General features: G+C 39.5%; 1 protein-coding gene across 1 annotated transcript in view; it reads right to left on the bottom strand.

Moving 5' to 3' along the window:
• LOC135216611 (X-ray repair cross-complementing protein 5-like) overlaps positions 1 to 27,221 on the bottom strand; it is a 187,351-nt gene that overhangs the window by 152,933 nt on the left and 7,197 nt on the right. Inside the window, 1 exon segment of the mRNA XM_064251991.1 lies at positions 22,319 to 22,499. Within this exon segment, the coding sequence (XP_064108061.1) occupies positions 22,319 to 22,499 (181 nt within the window).

The following is a 27,221-nucleotide window of genomic DNA, read 5'->3' on the forward strand; positions in this document are numbered from 1 at the left end:
CGTGTGTCTGTTCACCCGGCTGGGAAGGTTTCCAGTTGATCGCGTACGAGCCACACCGTTGCTGACCTCCTCCCTCTCCCTCTCCGCACCATGCCCACCCACCACGGTGGAGTGATGACTCGCTCGCTATACAGCTAGCTATCCGAGTCCGCATGAGAGGGGGAGTTCTCTCAGTGGTAGGGTAGATACACTCAGCGCTCGAGCTGGCCGTACTCAGTCGCCTTGCTTGGGGCTTGGGGACTCTCTCCCCTCCCTCCCTGCACCATACTATGGTGAGCCACCAGGCAAGGGAGGTGGACCACCTCCCCCCTGCATCCCCCCCCCCCCCCCCCCCCACCACCCTAGTACTCACCTTCCTCTCCACTCCGGCGGTTTCAGCTCCGGCCACACCGGACCTGACTTGAGAATGTTTAGTCATAGGCCTCGGCCTTAGGGTGTCATCCACCGTACATGTGTACAGTTGGTATCCCATTATATATATAGCATTACAAACAACCTAGTTTGTACATGTCTGGAATGTCACTCTATGGGTTTTCTGTTTCACTGTCTCGCTTCCGCTCTTGCAGTGGCTTGCAGCATACTCCGGCCCCCGGCAGAGTTAACCTAATAATCTCTCCCCCTCTTAAGTACACGGAGTTATGCATAGCAGTGCAGCAGTTACCTTGACATAGTTATAATGGTCTGGTTCTCTGGAGCCACTTCCGGCGCTATAGACCTTGTTATATTTTCCATATGTGACTGCATGCATGCATGCATGCATGCATACATACATATATATATATATATATATATATATATTCCTCTGGTTGGTAGGCTCCACTCCGGCACCTACTACAATTAGACTTATAGCATTAAGTTCTATAACCTCCCTGGAGGTTGTCATGATACTCATGTATCCTTTGACTTACAGGTCATCTGTTGCCAGGAACCCGGCTGTAACGCCGTCCTGCAGGATCCCTGTGGCCATGAAGTCTGCCGCTCCCACGCCGAGTGCGCCGTGCGAGTAGATGACTACTTGGTGTGGCATCATGAGAACTGGCACACCTGCTACGCCTTAGTTGAAGCAGCCTCTACTGAAGTAAGTCTCCATTATCAATGGCACTGAGTCCATTCATTCGCTTATTATATTCACTTACGTGCATATTTTCGAATTTAATTGTTTTGCTTCATATACTTCCGTTGTCTTGTCTCTATGGCTAACTCTAACCCTTCTTACAGGTCTTGGAAGCAAAGAGGGCAGCAGCCTTAACCACCTTGAAGGCCTGGGGCGGAGGTTTCGGGAGGAAATCTCCCAAAGGCCACCCGTACATCTTGGCCCAGGACATGGCGGACCTAGTCTTCCACAGCGCGAAGAGGGGTTCGGTTGTGAATCCCCAAGTTGCCGCTCCTCTCATCGCCGATATCAAGGCTATGGTCTCGCTCCCGGCGGAAGGGGACCGGAAGGGGACCCGACGGAGGACGTCGCAGAGGACGTGGAGGCTCTCAACTTAGACTTAAGAGCCCATGACTGTAGATGTCATGGGCGGAGGTAAGGGTGTACTTGAGGCAGGTCGTGTAGGGGCTCAAGGGCTTTCCTCGAGTCCTTCTCCTTCTCCTATCCCTTCCACTTCTACTTCTTTCCGGGGTTTCACGGAGAAGCAGAGGTTGGTACGACCAAAAACTTCCATGATCCCCAAGGTCAAGTCCTCTATGGACTTTAAACTTAAGCCGAAGTCGCTGCCAAAGAAGTCAGCTCCTTCCTCTATCCAGAAGTCCCCGGCTCACCATCCCGGGGCGGATAAAGCTAAGGTTGCGTCTTCTTCTGCGCCGCGGTCAGATAAGCATAGGCCTCGGAAGGAGAAGGCCCAGTCTTCCTCCTTCGACCCCGAAACTTTCTCCTCCAATATCTTGGAGAGGGTGGGAGACGTCGTTGGGAACCTAGTCAACGCTAGGTTTCAGATGTTCTCCCAGCTTTCTAGTTCGGTCGAGGCCTTGGGTCAGTCAATCCAATCCCTGTCGGAGAGGATGGCTGCCCAGGAAAATGCTATGATGGGCATTAGGGACTCACTCGCAGCAGGCCATTCTCAATCCGGTCAGGTAGCAATACCTGCCGTCATGCCGGATTCATCTAGGCTCCCGGACTTCAAACCCAACAACCCGTGAAGGATTGCGGCATACGCTCCGTTCGTGAACGGTATGCTCTCCATTGAAGGTATTGGGACTCGGAGGTTGGAAGACTTTGAGTGCTATCCCAAGAACCTTCAACCTCCATTCATGGGCTATGTCAGGTTAACTGACGCAGCCATGATGCGAGAGGATAAAGTCCCGAAGGAAACTGTCATCCTCCCTCGGAAACAGGCGCAGCAGGCATGGCTAAGGAGTCTGGATGAGTGGGAGTGTGAGAACACTCGCCTCACCGCCTTCAAAAGCCCTTTCACCATTTTTACCACGATGGAAGGCACTCCGCTCCCACTTACCTATAATTATGGTAGTGGAAGCTACATACCAGGCAGCTCTTAAGGATGAGCCTATGCCTCAGCTCCGGGAAACGGAGCCGACCTCCCTTCTGATCCCCGGATCAGAAAACTATTTTAAGGGTGCAGCACCCACCTTCACAGTAGGGAAGCTGAAATCCGACTGCGCCACAACGCTTTTCAGCGAGAGGCTCCCCAGGTTGTCTGAATCACTAATTCAGACGGAGTTCGACGCCCAGACTAGGCTCAGCAGGTCTCTCTCATCCTTGACGATGGGGGAAATGACGGCTCTTGTTTACGAACAAGAGCCGTTATTTAAGGTCATGGCAAAGTCGTTACTGCATACAATGTAGTGCGGCTTCTATGACTTTGTTGTCGCAAGGAGGAACTGCAGGAAGCATGTTCTGAGGAAGGCTACCATCCGCCACGAGCCAAACAGGTTGATCGCTTCCTCCATTTGGGGAACAGACCTCTTCCCTGCTACGGTAGTGGCAGAGGTGCTGCATGAGGCCTCTAAGGTAAACCAGAGCCTGAAGGTCAGATGAGTCTGGTAAACAAGTGTAAAAAGGAATCCTCCGGAACCAACCCCAGGTTGAAAAAGAAGCCTAAGAAGTTCCAGTCCTTCCAGGCTTCACAACAGGCTCTGGTCCAGGCAGTACAGGTACCTCAGGTACCACAGCGCTCCGCTTCAAAAGCACATCTGCAACAGCAGTATGTGCTTGTGGCTCAACCACCCCAACAGCCCCAGCCATCAACCTCCTTCGCTGTCTCGCCAGCCTATAACTCGGCTTTTGAGGCCCAGGCCTTTCAGCCATTTAATAAGGTTTGCCAGAGGCAGTCGTGCCAGGGGTGCCTCTCGACATCGAGGATCCGGCAGGGCCACCAGCAGGGGGTAGAGGTTTCCGGGGAGCACGGGGAGGCCGCCCCTCCGCAAACCAACAGTGAGAGTCCCAAGGTAGGAGGGAGGCTGTACCTCTTCCGCCAACGGTGGGGGTTCAGCTCTTGGGCTCAAAGTATAGTGACCAAAGGTTTGGGTTGGAGTTGGACAGAAGGTCCTCCTCCACCCAACAATTTCTACCAAAAACCAACATTGGAATTGATAGAGTATACCCAAGATCTTCTCAAAGGAGTAGTATCAAGGGTCAAGAACTTAAAATTTCAAGAACGCTTGTTCAGCGTGCCAAAGAAAGACTCAGGAAAGCGAAGAATCATCCTGGACTTGTCACACCTAAACTTATTCATTCCTTGCGACAAGTTCAGAATGCTGACCGTTTCGCAGGTACGGACCTTACTTCCCCGTGGGGCCATCACAACCTCTATAGATCTTACAGATGCCTATTATCATGTTCCAATAGCCAGACACTTCCGCCCGTTCCTAGGCTTCAAGCTAGGAAACAAAGCTTATTCTTTCAAGGTAATGCCTTTCGGGCTCAACATCACCCCCAGGATATTTACAAAACTGGCGGAAGCAGTTGTCCAAGAGTTGAGGTCTCAAGGAATAATGCTAGTAGCGTATCTAGACGATTGGCTCATGTGGGCAAAGTCCCCCAAAGAATGCCAAAAGGCAACGGTCAAAGTAATCAAGTTTCTGGAACATCTAGGGTTCCAAATAAACAAAACCAAGTCCAGACTAACACCGGAATCTCGGTTCCAGTGGTTAGGCCTGCAATGGGACTTGGATTTACATACTCTGTCAATCCCGCTTTTGAAAAGGAAAGAAATAGCCAAGTCTACAAGGCAATTTCTCAAACAATGCCAAACTTCCCAGAGAAACCAAGAAAGAATCTTAGGCTCACTCCAATTTGCCTCGGTCACGGACATTCTTCTGAAAGCCAGACTGAAGGACATAAACGGGGTCTGGCGTTCAAAAGCAAACCGGAGGTCCCGGGACAAGCTAGTTTCTATCCCGGCGATCTTGAGGAAACGTCTCCACCCATGGACACAAGTGAAAAACCTATCAAGGGCAGTACCCATTCAGTTTCCCCCTCCGTCTCTAGTGATCCACACGGACATGTCCCTAAGCGGGTGGGGAGGTTACTCACAGTACAAAAAAGGTTCAGGGAACCTGGTCCTTACCATTCCGCCAGCTACATATCAATGTACTGGAAGCCATGGCAGTGTTTCTTACTCTGAAGAGGCTCTGGTCACACAAGAAATCACATGTCAAACTGGTCCTAGACAGTGCAGTGGTAGTCCACTGCATAAATAGGGGCAGATCCAAATCAAGTCACCTGAATCATGTCCTGATAGCCATTTTTTCTCTGGCGGACAAGAACAATTGGCACTTGTCAGCCACCCACTTAGCAGGGGTAAGGAACGTGGTAGCAGACGCTCTGTCACGCTCCGCCCCTCTAGAATCAGAGTGGACCCTGCACAACGAGTCATTCAAATGGATCTGTCAGAAAATCCCGGGGCTTCAGGTGGACCTCTTTACCACGGAGTCAAATCACAGGCTCCCTTGCTATGTGGCACCCAACCTGGACCCTCTGGCTTATGCCACGGACACTATGGCAATAGATTGGAATACATGGAAGAAGATCTACCTGTTTCCTCCTGTAAATCTCCTTCTGAAAGTCCTAAACAAACTAAGATTGTTCAAGGGCTGGGTGGCTCTAGTAGCTCCCAATTGGCCCAAAAGCAATTGGTTCCCACTACAGTGGTACATCGAGATACGAAATTAATCCGTTCCGAGACGGCCTTCGTATTATGAGTTTTTCGTATCTTGGAACACATTTTACATGTAAAATGGCTAATCCGTTCCAAGCCCTCCAAAAACACCCCAGTAAATTATATTTCCAGGCCTAAAACACATGTTCTAGGGTTACGACGGAAGAAATATGTCTCCATAAAGGCAAAATACTGTACATACTTGAGTAATATTCAACTGCATGTAATGTTCAACCCCATTTTTACTGCATATATTTGGACTTTAGCATATATCCCTTAGCAATAACCCTAGCCTATGTTAGCGGTTGCTACTGTAGCCTAGTCTATGATTCTGACATCTAAACCTAAGAGCTAAAAGCTTAGAATATGCCAATAAAATGTTTAAATAATCAGTATGTACTCATTTCAAATAATTATTAATTAATCATTAACTATAATACACAAACAAACAAAAAACAACCTTCCAATCGATTGTTTACATTCTTACGAGTATCGAACGAGCGCCAAGCAATCATTTTTCCTAGCACACAGTAAGCCATAAATTGTCATTAATATCTCTCTTCAACTAATGAAACCACCAAACAGTATAATAACCATTCATTTATATTCTTTATTCTATCTTTACCTAATGGAGATACCGAGTTACTGACAGCTGTAATGAAACATATGTAATACGTAACGTAATAATAAAACAGAAGAAGAATTCTAAAAGATACCTATTTGTTGGCAGACTGATTTATTTTATATTTTCTGATATCTAATTCACAATTTTTTTTATTAAATGTATTGCATGTACTCATTTCAAATAATTATTAAGTAACCATTAACTATAATAAACAAACAAAAAAAAAAAAAAGCTTCCAAACGTCTGTTTACATCCAGCACTTACTAGTATCGAACGACCGCCAAGCAATCACTTTTACACAGTAAGCCATAAATTTTCATTATCTCTCTTCAACTACTGAAACTACCAAACAGTATGATAACCATTCATTTCTATTCTTTATTCTATCTTTACCTAATGTTTTTTGTTTATTAAATGTATTGCATGAATAAGTTTTTCAATTTACAGCATCCTTTTACCAATAGAATACTTAAAGCACAAGGGGTAGATGCTGACCAATAAGAGAGCAGGACCTTATGGGGTGACTAGCATCAGGAACCAATGGGAGAGCGGGAGGATGGTGGCGAGTTTACTCAGTTGGCGGCGCGGGAGTTTTAAAATGTTCTCGGTGGTCCGGGCGAATCTCGGGACTTTACAGCAACAACCTTACGTATCTTGAAAACTTTTCGTATGTACAGCAGTAAAATTTTTCGCATTGGCTTTCGTATCTCGAGTTTTTCGTAAGTAGAGCCTTTCGTATCTCAAGGTACTACTGTACTTCTAGAATTGAGACTCCGGCCCCTACAGCTTCCCAATCCCAAACTGACCCAGTTAGTGCAAACAAGGACTGTGTCTGCTTCCTCAAGGATTCAGAAAGCCCTAACTTTATGGATTTCATGAAGTTTGCAGCTCGCAGGATTGCTAACATCGATCCCACAAAATATTGCATTTCTGGAATCAGATAAAAGGGAATCTACCTTACGTCAATATGACTCGGCCGTTAAGTAACTAGCTATGTTTCTTAAAAGCTCTAATACACGAATAATGACCACAAATTTGGCCATTTCCTTCTTCAGATCATTGTTCGAGAAAGGTCTTGCAGCAAGCACAATTACCACTACCAAATCAGCTCTTAAAAAGATCTTCCAGTTTGGTTTTGGTATAGATCTAACAGATTCTTACTTTTCCTCTACACCAAAAGCTTGTGCTAGACTTAGACCCACAGAGAGAGACCTAAGTCAGTTTCTTGGTTCTTGAATGACGTTCTTAAGTTGGCCTCAGAAATAAATAATGAATCATGTGATTATATAACCCTACTGAGAAAAACTTTACTTTTACTAAGTTTAGCATCAGGAGCAAGAATTTCAGAACTGTTGGCTCTTTCGAGAGAACCAGGTCACATTGAATTCCTCCCATCAGGAGAAGTACTTCTCTCTCCAGATCGTCAATTTTTGGCCAAAAATGAGGATCCACAAGAAAGATGGACCCCATGGAAAATCTTACCACTCCTCAAGGACAAGTCCCTATGTCCAGTTAACTCCTTAAGTGCTTACTTGGGTAGAACAACCTTAAAGTCTTCAGGTCCCTTATTCATCAGGGAGAAGGGTGGTACAATTTCCTTAAAAGGCATCAGACAACAAATTTTGTACTTTATTAAACAAGCCAACCCGGAATCCTTCCCACGGGTTCATGATGTTAGGGCAGTTGCCACATCTATCAATTATTTTCAACATATGAATTTTGACGATCTTAAGAAATACACAGGCTGGAAATCTTCGACAGTCTTTAAGCTCCACTACTTAAAGTCCTTAGAGGCCCTTAAATTCTCAGCAGTGGCAGCTGGAAACATAGTTTCCCCTGACACTGCTTAATATTCTTATTAATCTTTCACTGTAGCCTTCCCTTCTGCCTGCCTCACTTGCACCCTTGCTTAGCTAGTTCGCCTCTAGTTTACATATTGCCTTGGATGTAATTGTTTTTACATTGTTACTTGCATTAGGGCTCAGTTTCCTCGCTTATTTGTATGATTGTCAACTTAATTGTCTCTGTTTCTTACATGTTTTACTATTAAGTACCTGTAAGTTTTTTGGGCTAGTACCTTTAAGTTTTTAAGCTAAGTAATTTCAAGTTGGTAAAATATACTTTACCTTTCACTTTGTACCAATTTTGTACTTTTAAGTTGTACATTATACTAATTAACCTTACTAGTCTTTGTTTTACCTGCTAATTTTAGTATTTTGTATTTTCTTCCAAGCTTGATGGAGCTAATTCTCTGGCACTATTTCACGGAGCGACACAGGCTGAGCCCAGAAAAGGGATTTTGACGAAGGAAAAATCTATTTCTAGGCGAGGGGCCTGTGTTGCCCAGTGAAATCCCACCTTGTATCTGTATTCCTCACCCTGCTTAACCCAAACTTGGGTGCTATCTTCAGGAATGACGTCAGAGGCGCTCATTGTAGCAGTAGAGGGTAGCGGGGCTATAGTTCAGCTCCTCTGTTGATGGGGTTTTGGCGGAGGAAGGAGCTAAATGGCAGGGTACCTCTGGTAGTGGTATTCACTCGCTCTTTATATATACCGACACCTTTTATTAAAAGGTGAGCGAGCCATTTACCCTGGCACTAACGTTTCTCTTTTTCTCTGGTATGAATAGCAATATTTATACCTAGAAATAGTATCAAATGAACCTATTTCACGGAGCGACACAGGCCCCTCGCCCAGAAATAGATTTATCCTTCGTCAAAATCCCTTTTATAGTCCTAAAAGAATAATCTAAGCCTTATGAGATGTAATGTTACTAATGTTTCTATTTGTAGAGATTATATACCTATTCTTTGTGGAATAAAAGATGATGATTTTGATTATATGGAAAAGATGACTATTAATCGAAATATCTTAAATATTAATATCAAGGCGTATAATCTATTCTTTCATAAGGTAACTTGAAGAACAAGAATGGGTTGATAACCTCATTTGCTTTCTGGCCAGAAATTGTTAATAGAGAGATGTGACTGTTAATTGTAAACTAAAGAAATCTAACACCTAGGCCTAGGAACAATATCTTGGCTTTGAAAAATGAATAATGGCATAGGTGAATATTTGCTAGTATGCCACAATTTTTAAAATATTTAAGAATTATTACAATAAATTATGTATGAAAATCCAAATATTCCTCTAACACATATAAAGTAAGTGTTTTCAAGATAATTGCATTGTCGTTACTCAGTGTAGACCTACATATGTTACACCGGGTGGTTGTTGTTGCACCGACACTAATGATAGACACGTCACACACGCTACCCTCACACGTTGATATCGGTGGGCGCATTCTACCTTTGTGTATACATATTTAAATTTTTTCAGCCTTGACGTGTAAAAGCAATCAAATAGGACTATTTCAAATTTTATGTTGGCTTTGGAAGTATTATTAATGTTATGACAATTTTTTTGTGTTCCTTTTATTTATTTGAGCTGATGCTTGATGACGACTTCATTTTGGTCAAATGCTTCAGCGATGTGTGAACGAAAGTTTTGAAAATGTTTCGAAAGAGTTTTTTCTGAAATTTGATACACGTGACATTTTCTTACAGTTTTGAAATATATAACAGATTTCACTCTTATGAAACATATGTCCATATTGTATGCAATAATCGCGTTTCCGCATTGAAATAACAAGATAAATGTGGAGCATGCTAGGTTGCTAGTTAGTGAATTTTGAACGAAATCCTATGGAGTCATGTCGCATGATATTTGAGCATCACTGTACTTATAACACTTGCAGCAGAGAGAGAGAGAGAGAGAGAGAGAGAGAGAGAGAGAGAGAGAGAGAGAGAGAGAGAGAAAATGCATAAAAACCATTAAATTCGTTGATCATTATATGGCACTCTTCCCTTCCCCTGTCACATTGCTTGACATATTTGACAACTTCCTAAGCTCAAGCATCTCTGGAGTTGAGAGAAGGTAGGGAAATGACAGAAAAAGACAAAAGGAAGACTTTTCATTTGAAATTACAGTTATATTATTATTATTATTATTTTTATTTTCAAATATTAATAGACACATACATCTACCATAAGTATTCTCTCATCTCAGTAAGAAAGAGGAGTTATCCTTACGTAAGTGAAATGGAAAGGTTATTTTTATCTCTTTAAAATACTGCCACACACGAATTTTGTAATTATAATTTTTATTATTATTAACAACTGAAAATATCAATAAACTTATTACATACTAGTACCATAAAAATTCTTTCATCTCGGTAAAAGAGTGAGTGAGTGTGTTTATCTCTGTTCTCTCAGAAAATACTTCTAACACTTCCAGCATGGTGAGAGAGAGAGAGAGAGAGAGAGAGAGAGAGAGAGTTATCCTTATTTTTAAGAGTGAAATGGATAGATTCTTGTATTTCTTTAAAATACTATCACATAATATGAATTTTGTAATCACAGTTATATATTATTTGAAAGTATTAATAAACATATAGTACATATACTATACAAATTTTCTTGTCTCATTAAGAGAGAGAGAGAGAGAGAGAGAGAGAGAGAGAGAGAGAGAGAGAGAGAGAGAGAAATTGCATGAACACTTGGTGGCAACAACACAACAGCTCCTCCCCTCCTGTTACATTACTTGATAAGTATATTTTGACAGTTTTAGTACCTGGGGTTAGAGATAGAAGGCTGGGATTTCCTTCAATCTTACATAATTTTTTAAATTTATAAACTAAAATCTTACTAATTTGCCACAGTATTTTCTTTAATGAATTGATTTATTGCTGTTTACATTAATATTTGAAAATAGTAAATCATTTATTTATCATGCAAAAGACATACATTCTCGTAAAGAGAGAGAGAGAGAGAGAGAGAGAAGAGAGAGAGATAGAGAGAGAGAGAGAGAGAGAGAGAGAGAGAGAGAGAGAGAGATTACTATTTTTACTGTGATATTATTAAATTTTATTACACTTAGTAACTTAGTAATACATATTAATCAATATTAAAATCTGAAAATTAGTAAATCATTTTTGTATGATAAAATGTATTTAGTCATGAAAACAACATCAAAATACACTAATTGGTGATTATTTTCGTAGGTAAACCCCGCGAGTAGGCGAATTCCCCGCAAATAATGGGTAGATATGGTCCAAAGAGAAATCCTCAGATCCAGAGAGGTCCACTGTATACTATCTCTTGTGTCAGCAGAAGTGTTCTCCTTAAATCCTCCATGCACTGTTCCGTCTTATGAGAACAAAGGAGCCAGTTGTTTTAGTAAAGTGCTACTCTTATCTCTTTTAGATGTAACCATCCTGCTAAAAGCACTATAACCCTGGTAAAAACTTGAGGAGCCATCGAGAAAGTGAAATAGAGAGCCCAAAATTGCGGTGTGAAATATACTTCCCTCATACCTACAGATACTACCCAATCTCCCTGGCGCACTGCGGATAGAATGGAGTGATTTGTTCCCAAACGAAACTTAGTTTTCTGCATGAAAACATTTAGGGCACTCACATCCAATAATGGTCTCCATCAACCTGTCGACTTCAGAACTACAAACAGTCAATTGTAAAAACCTTCAGAGCTCTCTTTCGCCACTACCTCTACTGCCCCCTTCTTGAGGAAGGAATGTGCTTCTTCTGTGAGAGCTGAAAACCTCTTTCTGGCAAGTAGGCAGTCAAGATGATGGGCTTCCTGACTAAGGGAGGTTTTTCTAGAAATAGGATAAAATACCCGAATCTCAGAACTTTTATCACCCATGGTTCTGCCCGAATCTCTGAACTTTTATCACCCATGGTTCTGCCCCATCTCATGCTCCATTCTTCCCAAAATTATTGGAGCCTGGCACCTACTGGAGCATGGACGTTGGCTCTCCTTCTGCGGTTCGTTCTTTGCTTATGACCACGAAAGGAAAGAGCTATAACGGAAACATCATCTTAGCACTAGAGGGCGCAGATTCTTTCGGGCGTCTCGTGGATTGCGCAAAAATCCTATGTAGACATCTTCTGTAGACCTGTAGCAATGTCACTGACAACCGAAGGAGAGAATAAGAAGTCTTTTACTAAGAGACAGAAGAAGAGCAGACTTTTGAGTCGTGATGACTCCCTTAATGGTGTACGAACACCAAAGTTCCCTCTTTTTAAAAATTCCCATGTTATAAAGAGCAGCTAATTCACTTGATGAGTCTCTTACTCCTTTGTCTGCACATGAGAGAATGCCTAAATGGTCTGAGCCTATGTCTGCTGGAAAATCGGTATATTCCTGAATTTTCTTAGCCTGTCGGCCTACTGAACAATCTAAAAACCTAACAACTTCCAAAATCTTGAAGTGTTCTTCATCAAGTGAGCCAAATCTGCTGAAGGGAACATCACCTTAGTAGCAGCGAATGCCAACTTTTGAGCAGAATCAATGAGACTGGAGAGGTCCCATTGAGAGGAGGCAGAAACTCCAAAGGAAGAAGCTTCTCTGGTTGCATAATACACGTATCTCCTACTAAGAAGGCAGGTAGCTTAAAGAAGCCTTACCTTTCTCTCCCTTGTCTGCTAACCAGTCATCAACTTCTTTAAGTGCCTTCTTTGCTAAAGTTGATAAAACCATCTTCAATAACCTGGCTGAGTCAGACTGAACACTCAACTAGTGTTGAAGCTGGAGAAGCAGGAGCTACTGGAGAGAAAAGGCAGGATAGATATAAAGCAAAAACTTTAGCAACACTGCATAAGCCATCGAAGGAGATTCTTCTTCCTGTGTTTTATCATCTTCCTCTTCTGCTAACAACACCGGAGACAGGGATACACACTTAGAAAGTTTTAGAATGGAAAGTTTCTTTAAAAAAAACAAATCATCATCCAACTTCTGCTGGATTGGATCATGCACCAGATCTGCTACAGAAGGTACTTGCTGTGCGGTTGAATTCGCTATGTTTTCTTGATCTGGTCTGAACTAGCCAAAGAAGCGAAAGAGCAGTGATGATCCTTTCAATTATCAGGTGCTGGCTGGCATATGGGAGCTGGTAGCTGCTCTGCTGTTACTGTCTCTCGACGGTCGCTGGGCATTCCATCATCACTGGGTGTTCAATGGTCAACTGCTTTCAAGCGTCTGGATGAAGCTGGGTGCTTTGGCGCTCAAGCACCACTGAACATTCTGGTGCTACCTGAGGCAAGGGAGCCAGCCGACATTCAGCAACTGCTGCACTACTAAGCACTGATGAGTGCCTCTGTCTATGAACAGGGGAAGAGCGTTGGGGGAGTACGTCTCGGGGCTGTCCCAAAACTACACAATGGGACGGCTTTCTTAGACTTCTTGCACATTGCTGGCATAGAAGATATGTCAGCTGCAGACCTTTTCAATGGTCTTGAAATGTCACTATAGCGCCACTTACGCCTCCGTTCCAGGCTGGATGCCTTGGAACTAGAGGAAAGACGGTGCACTTCTGCAAAGACGCCTTTCTAATGGCTGTCTACTGTAATCATCTAGGATTTGTGAAAGGTGAAGCTGAGGGGCCAACTACCTGTGGGCAGATCCTATCGCCCTCCCTTGGGCTTCCAGTATGGCTTTTCCCTGATGCAGGGGAGTATGCAGGGACCTTCGCCTAGGAGAATCGGTAGGATGGACAGTCAGCTCCTCCATTTGCACTTAACACATTTCACTTTTGTGCTCCATAAGCTATTTCACTGATTCACCTAACTGCAACAGTGTATAAAATAATACTTTGAACTTACGGTCGAATTTACACTCACAAGCAGAAATAATATTAGGGTAAAGAACCTGGGAGCTGTGACAAGGATTATGTGTAGGGTTGCCACCTTGAGCTCAGAAAAATACAGAACATATACCGAGAGTTGTATAAGGAGGAAAAGTTATGACGAACGTAGCAAGTCTTTTCAGCTGGGTTTCGGGTCGTGCAATGAGCTCCCAAGAAAATTTTTGAAATGTGTCCTATTTCTGGAGCATTCTAAGCCTTTGTGCAGCTAACATGAGGAGGAGGAAGACATGTTTCATATTTGATGAGGACTAGAAGCTTGCTTCTGTGGTTGTCAATTATCACTGAAGTGACAACTGACAAGTCTATAGAAATTCAAAACAAAATAACATTCCGTGACAATAAAAAAATATTATATTGTATTATATACCTTCAAGTTTATTTTATTCTTTCAGTAATATACAAAAGAAAATACAGGATTCATTCCCACTGCTGAACTACAATACAAATAGCCATTTAAAAGTAACATCATAAAAATTTTCAGTGAATCAAAGAAATACACCAAGCATGTTGGTCATTCCCAGGATTCCTACTTTTTCCATTAATATTTTGTGTTGCTCCTTGCTGCAGCAAGAAGCCTTTTATCCTGCTCAATGGTTGTAAGAAAATCAGTACAACTCTGTTCGAAATTAAGGGTTACAAGGAGTTCGGATTTATTGAGCTCAATGGAGCACCTATTCCTGGTGTCAGTCCACTTGTTTTGCATAATTGAGAATATCCTTTCAACATAACCCGTTGAAGCTGGCACACTCAGTATGTAAGAGAGGACACACAGCATGTTAGGGAGGGGAGTCTGGTCAGAGGTTTGGAAGACAGCCATCCACCTGGCAGCTGTGTCTTTGGACTTCCAGTCTTCTCCCTCCTTTAGCCTTTCCACAATTACATTAATGACAGTTATTCATCATACAGCTCATCCATGGTGACACTGAGTCTGCTGATCAATTCGAGTTTCTCAACTAGTTTCTCCATGTCAGAAAAGTGTATCTCAGTTTTGAGTAAGAAAGGATGGAGGAAGGACAGCCAATTCTCCTCTGAAAAGTCAAACCACTTATCTACATATGTGATGGCAGTACTAAGGAATTCTTGAAAACCTGCATTTGCAGTGTTTGCTTCTGATGAAGAAAGATGCTGCAGCTTCACTTTTGTCAGGTAGCCATAGAAACTATCCTTTCTTCTTTGCATGAGCTTGTTCCTGAAAGCCTTCATAATGGGGCAGAGGTCAATGGCAGTTGTTTCGTTATTTCAAGTTTCTTGACGACATCTTCAAAGATGGACAATTTATGTTGTTACAGAAAAGAAGGTATACTTGAATGACGTCTGCTTCTTGTTCATTCACCTCATCTGCATCCAAAGGATGCAGATGTTCTGACAGCCAAATACAGAACAAATGACGTTCTGTATTGGTTCAATACAGAACGCAGCATCTCACTCTTAAATACAGAACGAATCTGTATTTTACAGAACGGGTGGCAACCCTAATTATGTGGAATAGTTGAAGGACTGGGAATGGGTGATACTACAGGAACAGAAAGAATTGGAACCTCAATGGATGACCTATTTGATTGCTGACTAGTTGTTTTGTCTTGCTTAATACAGCCAGTCCCCTATTTACGACGGGGTTTCGTTATTGAGATGCGTCGTAAGCCGAATATTTTTCAAAAATCATCAAAATCCTAAGAAAACCTTACTTAGAATGCTTTGGGTGTCTACTGAAAACTATGTCAACTGCATTTTTATTGTGCTTTTCATAAAAAAAACCTTAAAGTATTGTTTGATGTATATACTCTTGCCCATAATTTTGGGACTAAACATTACATGCGGGATAGGCTAGTTTTAGAAATGTGCAAGAGTTTGGCACTAGGCTAAGCCTAAGCTTTAGATTTCCCAACAACAGACAATAAATACAAATGTTGTTTTACTTCCTTGAGAAACTTTTTATTATTATGTTTCTATATTGAAAAAGTGTAAACTTTAGGGACTAGGATAAGCCTACCACATTCTTTGAATTTCATGACAGAAGTCAACAAAGCAGCATTGGTTTCCACAGAAGTCAACAAACTTCTGTTTTTGTATAATAACCACGACAATAAATACTTTTGTTTTACTTTTCCGAGAATCTTTTTTTATTGTTACATTGTTTTTAATTTACGGCTGTTCTAGGTTATAATAAGTGCAGCGTACCTTCATTCCCCAAATGTAAACAAAGCATCTACAGGCCACTGCCATTTGTATTTTGTCAGCTGATAACTTCTTCATTCATGATTCACAAAGAATCATTTTTTTTTTATTCTGTTGGTAAAAGGATGCTGTAAATTAAAAAAACTTATTCATGCAATACATTTAATAAAAAAAAAATATTCATGAATTAAATATCATAAAATATAAAATTAATCAAAGACTGCTATCATCAAAGCCGGCAAATTTTTTCTAGAATTCTTCTTCTGTTTTAATGTCAGGCTCAACTTACGAAAAACTTGAGATACGAAAGCAAATACGAAGATTGTTTTTTGCTCTACATACGAAAATTGTTCGAGATACGAAAGGTTGTTGCTGTAAAGTCCAAGATTCACCCGGACCACCTATAACAATTTTAAAACTTGCGCGCTGCCAACTGAGTAGACTCGCCACCATCCTCCCGCTCTCCCATTGGTTCCTGACGCTAGTCACTGCCATAAGATCCTGCTCTCCTATTGGTCAGCATCTCTCCCATCGTGCTCTATGTAGTGGCGTGCTTTTTCGGCCACTTCACAGCATCATCAGTATCGTAAGCACGCGGAATTCGTTCGTTCTATATGATTTCGTTTATTAACAAATTCATTACTGATTTCGTTGTAGTACTACTTTATCGTGTTGTGTGAGAACTTTACTTCATACGTATACGTACTACATAACTTAATTACGTACAGTATATACATAGTCATGGATCCCAACTTTCTGTCTAGCAAGAGGAGCCACATGCACAATGAGATGGAAAGGCTGCTTCTTGTCTGGATAAAAGACAAAGAAATCGCTGGCGATACGATAACCGAGACGGCAATCTCCACAAAGGCCAGCGCTATTTTCAGCGATCTGATTGCCCAGCCCGAAGACGACGGAGGAGAAGGGACATCGACGCCAACCCCTAAGTTCAAGGCTTCTCATGGGTGGTTCGAAAAATTCCTTAAACGGACTGGCATCCATTCGGTGGTGCAGCATGGGGAGACGGCCAGCTCAGACACGCATGCGGCTGAAGCCTTTATGAAGATGTTCGACGAGATGACAATCAAGGAAGGCTACAGTTCTCAGCAAGTCTTCAACTGTGATGAGACTGGCCTTTTTTGGAAAAAAGCCTCATTGGACGTACATCACGCTGGAAGAGAAGAAGCTACCCGGGCATAAGCCTATGAAAGACAGGCTTATGCTCGCACTTTGTTCCAACGCCAGTGGGGATTGCAAGTTGAAGCCCCTACTTGTGTATTATTCGGAGACTCCTCGTGCCTTCAAGGCCCACAAAGTGCTTAAGGAGAAGCTTCCAGTGATGTGGAGGGCTAATGCAAAAGGCTGGGTAACAAGACTTTTGTTCATGGAGTGGGTAAATCTGTGTTTCGGCCTGACAGTGAAGAAATTCTTGGAAGAGAAGCGCCTCCCTCTGAAATGTCTGCTGGTGTTGGACAATGCCCATCCTCACCCTCCTGGCCTCGAGGAGGATATCCTAACGGAGTATTCTTTTTGTCAAGGTTCTTTATTTTCCTCCTAACACCACCCCTCTCCTCCAGCCCATGGACCAGCAGGTGATATTGAACTTCAAGAAGCTGTATACGAAACATCTTTTCAAGAGATGTTTCGACATCACCGATACCACAAACCTCACCTTGCGTGAATTTTGGAAAGAGCATTTTGATGTTGTGATATGCATCCGACTCATCGATCAAGCTTGGCAGGAGGTTTCGAGGCAAACCTTGAATTCCTTGTGGAGGAAACTCTGGCCTGATGCCATATCCACCCAAGACTTCGAGGGATTCGACGTGGGTGAAGCTGGTGCTGCAGATTCAGGAACAGTTGATGATCCTGAAACTGTTTTGCAACCAGATCTTGACAAGATCGTTGCACTCAGCAAGTCCATGGGGCTGGTCGTTGATGAGGACGACATCAATGACCTTCTCGAGGAGCACCAAGAGGAGCTTACAACGGATGACCTGAAGGAGTTGGAGGCCATGCAACCTAAAGTCGTTCAAGAAGAGTTCTCTAGCAGCGGCAAGGAGGAGGAGGACGACGACCCTATGATAACGGCAGAAATTAAGGATGCTCTAGCTGCTTTTCATAAGGTGCAATCATTTGTAGAAAAGAGACACCCCGAAAAGGCTTACACAGGTCATATGCTTGCACAGTTCGATGACGTTTGCCCGAGTCGTTTCAGGAGCATTTTGAAAAGCAAGCAGAAGCAATCTTCCTTGGTAATTATTTTTCAAAGAGGCCTTTAGTAGGAGTAAGCAAAAAGGACGATCCTATTGATACTACGAAAAAACAAAGTTGAAAGTGGTGAAGAAATTGAAATTTTGTATAAAAAAAAAAAAAAAAAAAAAAAAAAAAAAAAAAAAAAAGTTTGAAAAATGTAAAAATCAAGGAAAAACATTTTTTTTTAATTTTAAGTTTTTTGTAAATTAAGTTTTACAGTTTTGTTAATGTGTTTTGTAATTTAGTTTATGTTTCCTGACATTTTTTAATGTGTTTCGTAAAGTTAAGTGTACGTACCTATAAGAAGTTATCTGCTGTTTGTCCTCCTCCTCAGTCGCCACTTTCTGAGATAGCCTCACTCGAAAGGTAAGGTTCCACATTTTACTACATACGTAGTTATTTACGTACAGTATTTCTTGTAAACCATGTACTACACTAATACACTTTATTTACAGGTATACGTACATATTAGTACTAGTACGTATTAAGTTAGGTATTGAATGGTCCAAATTGTTGTAGTATTCCATTGTTTATAGGTCAATTTAGCTTTATTATAAAATTTACTGGGGTGTTTTTGGGGGGCTTGGAACGGATTAGCCATTTTACATGTAAAATGCGGTTCAAGATACGAAAAGCTCATGATATGAAAGCTGCCTCGGAACGGATTAATTTCGTATCTCAAGGTACCACTGTATCTCCATTAGGTAAAGATAGAATAAAGAATAGAAATGAATGGTTATTATACTGTTTGGTAGTTTCAGTAGTTGAAGAGAGATAATGAAAATTTATGATTACTGTACTATATTGTGTGCTAGGTAAAAGTGGTTGCTTGGCGATTATTCACTACTCGTAATGTTGAACGCAAACAAAAGGTTGGAAGCCTTTTTTTTTTTTTTTTTTTTTTTTCCTTATTATTATAGTTAATGGTTAATTCTCAGTTTATCGCCGAAGGGGTATAATAAAAATCGTCTCCCGTATGCCGGCAGCATTCGCGAGTGAGCGCCGAAGCGGTAAAAATGTTTTTTTCAAAAAATCACAGCACACTTACTTTTCAAGATTAAGAGTTCATTTTTGGCTCCTTTTTTTGTCATTGCGTGAAGTTTAGTATGCAACCATCAGAAATGGAAGAAAATATCATTATCATATATAAATAATGGGACATATGATAGCGCGAAAACAAAATTTCATATATAATTGTATTCAAATCGCAATGTGAGCAAAACGGTTAAAGCTAACAAGTTAATTTTTTTTCGTTGTATTGTACACTAAATTGCGATCATTTTGGTATATAACACATTGTAAAACAATCAAGGCAATACAGAGAAAATATTATCACAAAATGATGCAAGAATTCGTAACGCTCAGACTTAAAAAAAAGCTGTTTTCAAAAATTCACCATAAATCAAAATATTGTGCTAGAGACTTCCCGTTTGTTGCAAAATGAAGGTAATTGATTGAATATTACTAGACTGTAGGTGTTATAGCTTACAATTGCAGTTTTCGACCATTTCGGTCGAGTTAAAGTTGACCGAAGGACAAATTTTTTCTATTTATCGTTATTTATATGAAAATATTTCAAAACTGATAAAAGTAACAACCATAGGTTGTTTTTAGTTGTATTCTACATGAAATTGCACACATTTTCACATATAAAACTTTATGTACCGGCTAATTTAAAATGGTGCAAACATTACAACAATCGGACAAAAAATTTATGATCAGAAGAGTTACCGAGCGGACGTAAGGAAAAAGTTTATTTCATAAATTCACCATAAATCAAAATATTGTGTTAGAGACTTCCAATATGTTGGAAAATAAAGGTAAATGATTGAATATTACTAGAATGTAAGAGTTTTAGCTTACAATTGCGTTTTTCAACCATTTCGGTCGAGTCAAAGTTGACCGAAGGTTGAAATTTTGGCACTTCTCATTATTTATATAAAAATATTTCAAAACTGATAAAAGCTACAACCATGAGTTGTTTTTTTGTTGTATTCTACATGAAATTGCACACATTTTCATATATAAAACTTTATGTAATGGCTAGTTTAAAATGGTGCAAACATTACGATAATCGGACGAAAAAATTTCTGATTTTTTTCAGAAGTTACCGCGCGGACGTAAGGAAAAAAATTTTTTTTTTTTCCCATACTCACCATATATCGAAATATTGTGCTAGACACTTCCAATTTGTTGCAAAATAAACGTAAATGATTGAATATTACTAGAATATAAGAGTTTTATCTTACAATTGCGTTTTTTGACCATTTCGGTCGAGTCAAATTTGACCGAAGGTTGATATCTTGGCACTTATCGTTATTTATACGAAAATATTTCAAAACTGACAAAAGCTACAAACATGGGTTGTTTTTCGTTGTATTCTACATGAAATTGTGCACATTTCCATATATAAAACTTGATGTAACGGCTGATTTAAAATGGTGCAAACATTACGACAATCGGACAAAAAAATTTATGATTTTTTCGGAAGATTTACCGCGCGGACGTAAGGAAAAAGTTTTTTCATAAATTCATCATAAATAGAAATATTGTGCTAGAGACTTTCAATTTGTTGTAAAATGAAGGTAAAAGATTGAATATTACTAGAATATAAGAGTTTTAGCTTACAATTGCGTTTTTTGACCATTTCGCTAGTCTCAAAGTTAACCGAAGGTTGAAAATTTGGCACTTATCGTTATTTATATGAAAATATTTCAAAACTGATAAAAGTTACAACCATGAGTTGTTTTTTGTTGTATTCCACATGAAATTGCACACATTTTCATATATAATACTCCATGTAAGGGCTAATTTAAAATGGTGCAAAAATTATGTCAAAGTGATGAAATAATTTCCGAGATGTGTCCCTGATACCTTTTAGTGCGATAAGAAAGAAATTCGTGCTTGCGCGCCTGGGTAACAATTGTAAACAAAACAACGCCTTGATCCGTGAACTCCCAGCATCCCCCAAGGCACGCGATTCAAAAGTTTTCACTTAGTAGGCCTATAACTATTTTTCCGCGAATTTAAAAAAAAACTTTATAAGTCCAATCGGCACCCAACAGACAATTTATATCGACGTTTAATATGTCCAATCGGCATTAAAGGGTTAATAATTATTTGAAATGAGTAGATACTGATTATTTATACATTTTATTGGCATATTATAAGCTTTTAGCTTCTTAGGTTTAGATGTCAGAATCGTAGACTAGGCTACAGTAGCAACTGCTAACATAGACTAGGCTTACTGCTAGAATAAAAACACAACATTATAAGGGACATATGCTAAAGTCCTAATATATGCAGTAAAAATGGGGTTGAAAATTACATTAGTTGAATATTACTCAGGTATGTACAGTATTTGCCTCTTATGAGTCATATTTCTTCCGTCGGATCAGTGTCATAACCCTAGAAAATGTGTTGTAAGCCTGGAAATAATTTCTGATAAATATAATTGAAAGGCATCGCAAACTCAGAAGGTTGTAAGCCGCAGCCGTCGTAAGCAGCAGGCTGCCTGTTATTGGTCTAACTCTGTCTATCCTTCGCTAACTTACATGAGAATTTAAAATTTTCCATTCTTTGCTATCCCAGCCTTTACACTCAACACAAGACTTTTCTAATGAACAAATTTGTCCCTTACAATCAGTTCAAACTGTGCGAGTCTATTTTGCAGATGTTAACCTTGTCTTGCAGCCTTTGCTGCAATAACAAGTGCTAGATGAGCTAGTGTCAGACATTGTTGATTAAATACAAAGTCAATATCAGGCAAAGTCAATTTAGTAAGAATAATTCCAAGGATTATCTAAATCTCTACCAAAAACCTTACTTCACCAATTTTTCCAAGAAAACAGCAAAGATTCTCAATTTCAAACCAGCTGCTGACTCACAACCTCGTCATAAGCCGGCAGAAACAAATTGAAATACCTGGCTCAGTTGTTGTTCTTCCAGAAGTGGGTGGGACTAGTTACTTACTTTACTTTATCTTCCTGCCACTGGCCAGTGGCATAAGGCTGATACAGTTCCTCTCCATCTGGGGACTAGTTACCAACAACCAAAACAAGAATTGCTACCACGAATTTAGAATTTTAGCTGCCAATACTAGTAACTGTTAGCTATGTAATTACTTAGAAAGTTACTTATGTAAAAATCACAATTACTATTTCAATTACCGATTTAAATTAAGTGATAGTCCTAAATTTCAATAAAATTTATAACTCATTTCTTTTCAAAACAATTTCTAAGTCCTACAGAAACTTCATCATACATCCCTGAAAACATATATTTAAGAGTTTAGTAAGCACAGATCGGTAGTGGAAATGCTAACAATGAACAAACACTCCACATCACCTACCTCTGTGTTTATAATAATTGGGAATACATATATACCATGAAATTTGAAAACTAAAAACTCACAAACCTCTGCAACTAATCTGGTTGCAACTTTCTCTCCTGCAAGTTGAACAACAGTCTTTGGTTTCCCATTCCAATTCTGAGGAACTGTTCGCACACCGTTTTTGAAAGGCTGCAACCCATTACTTGGTCCAGCGCCATCATCATTCCCACTATCATCAGCACTGTCATCCAAAATCTCTGGACCACTGTGTAAATGGAATGGAAAAAAAAAAATTTAAGCCAAAAGCCAAGCAGTGGGACCTATGAAGCCATTCAGCACTGATAAGGGACTGAGAGTAAAGGTTATAAAAGTGTTATAGGATAAAAATGAAATTTGTATAATAAAATTAGATTTTACACATACTTACCAAGTAATTAGCTATAGCTGAAAGCTCACTACCATGGAAGTCAAATCTTACAAATTTCGTGACGGAGCCACCATCGTTAGTGTAGGTGTGTAGGACCCACCCACTTTTAGGACCGATAGGTACAAAACTGCAGAGAGAACCAATTCGTTTGGCCTGCCATGTCCATTTGCAGGGATTGGGGAAGGGCTTTAATCAAGTAATTACTTCATAAGTATGAGTAAAATCTAATTTTATTATAAAAATGTCATTTTAACACATGTAACTTACCAAGTAATTACCTAAAGCAGATTCCACTCTTATAGAGGTGGGAATTATGGACATGATCTACATCGAAGACATTATATTTATAGTAATGACTCAATATAGGAATACTACAAATATTTATCAAATACTTATTGTACCTACCTTACCTGGTAAGAGAGAGTTGCTGATGAATACTCTCTCTGGTAATTACTCTCTTAACCTGTTGAAGGTGTGGCAGTTTTGGCCAATTATCGTCCCTACTTTAGTGGGAAATAACGTCTCAGTCATGGTGGTTCACCGATGACTGGTGAAAGTTATTTTTTTATGCCCTTGCCCTGCGTTTAGACCAAATAAAACTCAACGAACACACCTACACCCTAAAAACAACCAGTGATACCCTACCATAAGACTGGTGAGTACACCGGGTAACAAGTACCCCCAGGCTTCCCAAACTCAAAACCAATAACCAAGACAACAGAGGACAGTAATGGAACAGTTAGCCCCTTCTGCTCCTCCCCAACACCATGCCAGCCACCGACAACGGATCCAATATGGAGCAATTCTCATAAACGATTTCTATATCTTTAAGATTATGCACAGAAAAAACTGATCTACATTTCCACAATGTAGAATTCACAATAGCTTCTAAGGACATATTACGCCTAAAAGCTAGAGACGTCGCTACGGCTCTCACTTCATTTGCCTTAGCATTAATGGAGGGTATAACTTTTCTTCCTGGGGTTGAAAGTGTGCCTCCACTATCAAGCTCCTTAGGAAAAAGGAAATGGCATTCTTAGGCATCGGACGAGACAGACACTTCACCGAACACCATAGATTACTTGCAGGTTCTCTAATATTGTCTGTTCTATTCAGATAATAGCATAACACTCTCACTGGACAAAGAAGACACTTCCTCCTCTGGTCCGATGACATCCATTAGATACCTAATGGTTGTGAAAACCCTACTCTTTTGTCTATAGCCTGCAATTCGCTGAACCTTTTGGCTGTAGCCAGAGCTATCAGGAAAAGGATCTTCTTAGTGAGGTTCCTTGGCGAAACTGAGCAGAGGGGTTTGTAAGAGTCCCCCGCCAGCCACTTCAGGACCACGTCCAGATTCCAAGAGACTGCTCTAGACTTTTCTGTCTTGGAAGCATCCATGGATCTAATAAGATCACTAATGTTGTTGCTGTGCACCACATCTATACCTCTATGCTTGAACACAAAGTTTAACCCTTAAATTGCATCAATATGCATTTGGAATTTCCCACCTGGGTGCATAAAACTTCATACAAAAATGAAAATGCTTCAATTAGCTTCATATACCTCTTGCTAAAAGAACAGGGCCTATATTTTCCATATCTGACATTATTTTTTTCTTAAAATGTGATGAAAGTCCTGAAAAATACAATCATTTTTAGAAAAATGGTAAAAAAAAAACCTTTGGAGTGCATTATACATAATTCTTGACCCAGCATTTTGTGGAGGGAGCTAAAACAAAAGAAAAGGCATGTGGATTAAATTTGCAACCATTTCTTGATAAATAACTATAAAAAAAACTTTTTTTCTTTGGTGAATTAGGTACCTTTTTAAGAATCGCTTTTTTGAGATTTTATAGTGTTGAAAGAAAGACTGGAAAACAATTTGCAATACAACTTATTTTATACAGTTCAATTTTAATATGAAAATAATAGAGAGAGCCTCTTATTATTATTATTATTATAAAGGATTAGTTTATCCAGACCTCTGAGCCTAACAATGGCTCTTCTCGGGCTGGAGAGAACCTCTTATATATGATATATAGACAAGAATGAAATTAAGAAGTATTTAGAGCATTATATATGAACAAAAATCTTTTCTTATATACTTCCATCTATGAGAATCATATACAAACATATAGGTATTTTCATTTGGAAAACACTTAAAACAAAACCTCAGCTAACCACTCTTTTTGCATAGCTTTTTACATTCACAGGTCTTTTTGTACTTGCTTACAATATGGTATATTTTGTACCATGGCAAAATACACAAAGTTGTTTGTCTTCTTTTGCACTGCCCATTTTTCTTCAAGCAGCAGTCAGTACTTCATATACTGCAAATAATACAATCAAGCTTGTGATTTTTGTCTACAAATTGAGCAATGAAATGCCTGCCTGTGAGTCTGCTTGATAATGGTGATTCCAGTCTCCTCTTACCAATCAGTGGCCTTTTTTAATAACCTTCCAACACTCCATTTACCACTTGTTCTCTGAATTTTCTCTGACTTAATTTTTATTGGGATTTTGGATACCATATGGTATTTTGCATCCACGAGGGCCACCTCTATAACAAAATGCCATATAACCTGGTACCATTTCTTCTTCCTCTGACTAAAATTGTAAGTTGCACACAGTTGATAGGATAGTTGATCAAACCTGTCCACTCCTCCCTTATATTTATTATAATAATAAGCTTTAACAGATGGTTTATGTGCAATTCTATCATGTTTTTTTTTTATTGTTAACCTTGTCACACCTGAATCTCCAACAGTTGACATGTTCACTTTGCCTGTCTTGCCTGTCCTGCCATGTTGCTGCTACCATTGTATTTTCATTCTGTCTATATTACTGAAAGTTCTTTTTTCATCTTAGCTCTTCCCATTTCCTTGGACAGACCCTTTCTATTTACATGAACAGTGCCACAAACACCCACATCTCTCTCCCTTAGCTTACTAAATATCTCTGCACTAGTGTAAAAGTTATCCAGAAAGAGTATATAGACTATTTTCAAACCCTTCAAGTAATGCTAAGGTAACCTTTGTACCCAACCCACCTTCACTAAGGCACTGATTAACTGTTTCTTTACCTGTATATACATCAAAATTTATATAAGTACCCAATTTTGGCATCACAAATGGTCTGAAAAACTAAGCTAACCTACACAGTAAGCATAGGCTACATAGTTGTGTGAGTGATACAAAAACAAATAAAACAATCATTTACGTATAATTTATCTAAATGGCTTGTAAAAATTCTTACTCCTTTGGTAGGAAACATTTCTAACACGAATGTTAAAAACAATGTTGATTTTATAAACAAATTGAATAGTTTAAATTTGAATTTTGATTTTAATATGGTTAATTTTAATGTCTCCTTATTTACAAAAGTGCCTGTAGATGACTTACTTGAATATTTGGAGGAGGAATTAGAACGTCATGATATTCCTTTAAGTGTGGCAAACCTATTAGTCTCATAAGGTTATGTATCAAAGAGAGTAAATTTTGTTTTAATGGGGAATTTTTTTAACAAAAGCTTGGCATGGCTATGGGTAATCCCTTATCTCCTGTCCTTAGCAATATTTACATGGAATTTTTAGAGACAAAACTCTTACCAAGAATTTTGCCCCAAAAAGTTATTTGGTTTAGATATGTGGATGATATCTTCTGTATTTGGCCAGTTCACGAAAATCTCCAGGAATTCCTTAATAATCTCAATAATTTAGTCCCTTCCATAAAATTTACTGTAGAGGAAGAAAGAAATTGTAATTTGAATTTTCTTGATGTAACTGTCCATATAAATGATAGAAATTTCACCTTTTCAGTCTTTCGAAAATCAACTAACATTGCCTCTTTTGTTCATTACTACTCCAATCACCATCAAAATGTTAAATTCTCTGTTTTTTCTGGGATGTTTCTTAGGGCTTTACGTGTCTCTAGCCCGCAGTTTATTGACGCTGAAATTAAAACTATTTATGATATTACAATGAAACTTAAATACCCAAGGACTTTTGTAGATGTGGCATGGAAAAGAGCTAGAAAAACATTTTATTCAACTAATGACAAACTTGAATTTAGTAAGCATAACATTCTAAAATTACCCTATGATGAAAGGTTTTTAGATATTCTTAGAATTTTAAAGCTTTTTAACATAAATGTTGTTTTCAGTAATATTAATGTCAAGAGTTTAGTAATCAAAAATTCTCCTAAAGGCTGCATATATGAAATTCCTTGCAAAAAGTGTGATAAAGTCTATTAGGGACAGACCGGTAAATCTCTTTCACAACGTCTCAAACAACATCAATATTCTGTGAGAACTGGGCAAATATCGAATGCATTATTCGTACATATGAGAGATTTAGACCATCCTATTAACTCGAGTCAAGCAAGAGCCTTAATCCCATGTAATGACGCAGTTAAAAGGAATATCATTGAATCTTGTTTCATTGAGTCAAATAATAGAAATGTTCTAAATTTAAGTCTTGGTTTATTTAAACTTGATGCTTTCATAATGAAAAAAAGTTGTAGTTAAATATAAGCAATAAAATTAATATATTCAGTTTTTA

This window comes from Macrobrachium nipponense, chromosome 6 (genome assembly GCF_015104395.2).
Source record: "Macrobrachium nipponense isolate FS-2020 chromosome 6, ASM1510439v2, whole genome shotgun sequence".
Classification (NCBI taxonomy): domain Eukaryota; kingdom Metazoa; phylum Arthropoda; class Malacostraca; order Decapoda; family Palaemonidae; genus Macrobrachium; species Macrobrachium nipponense.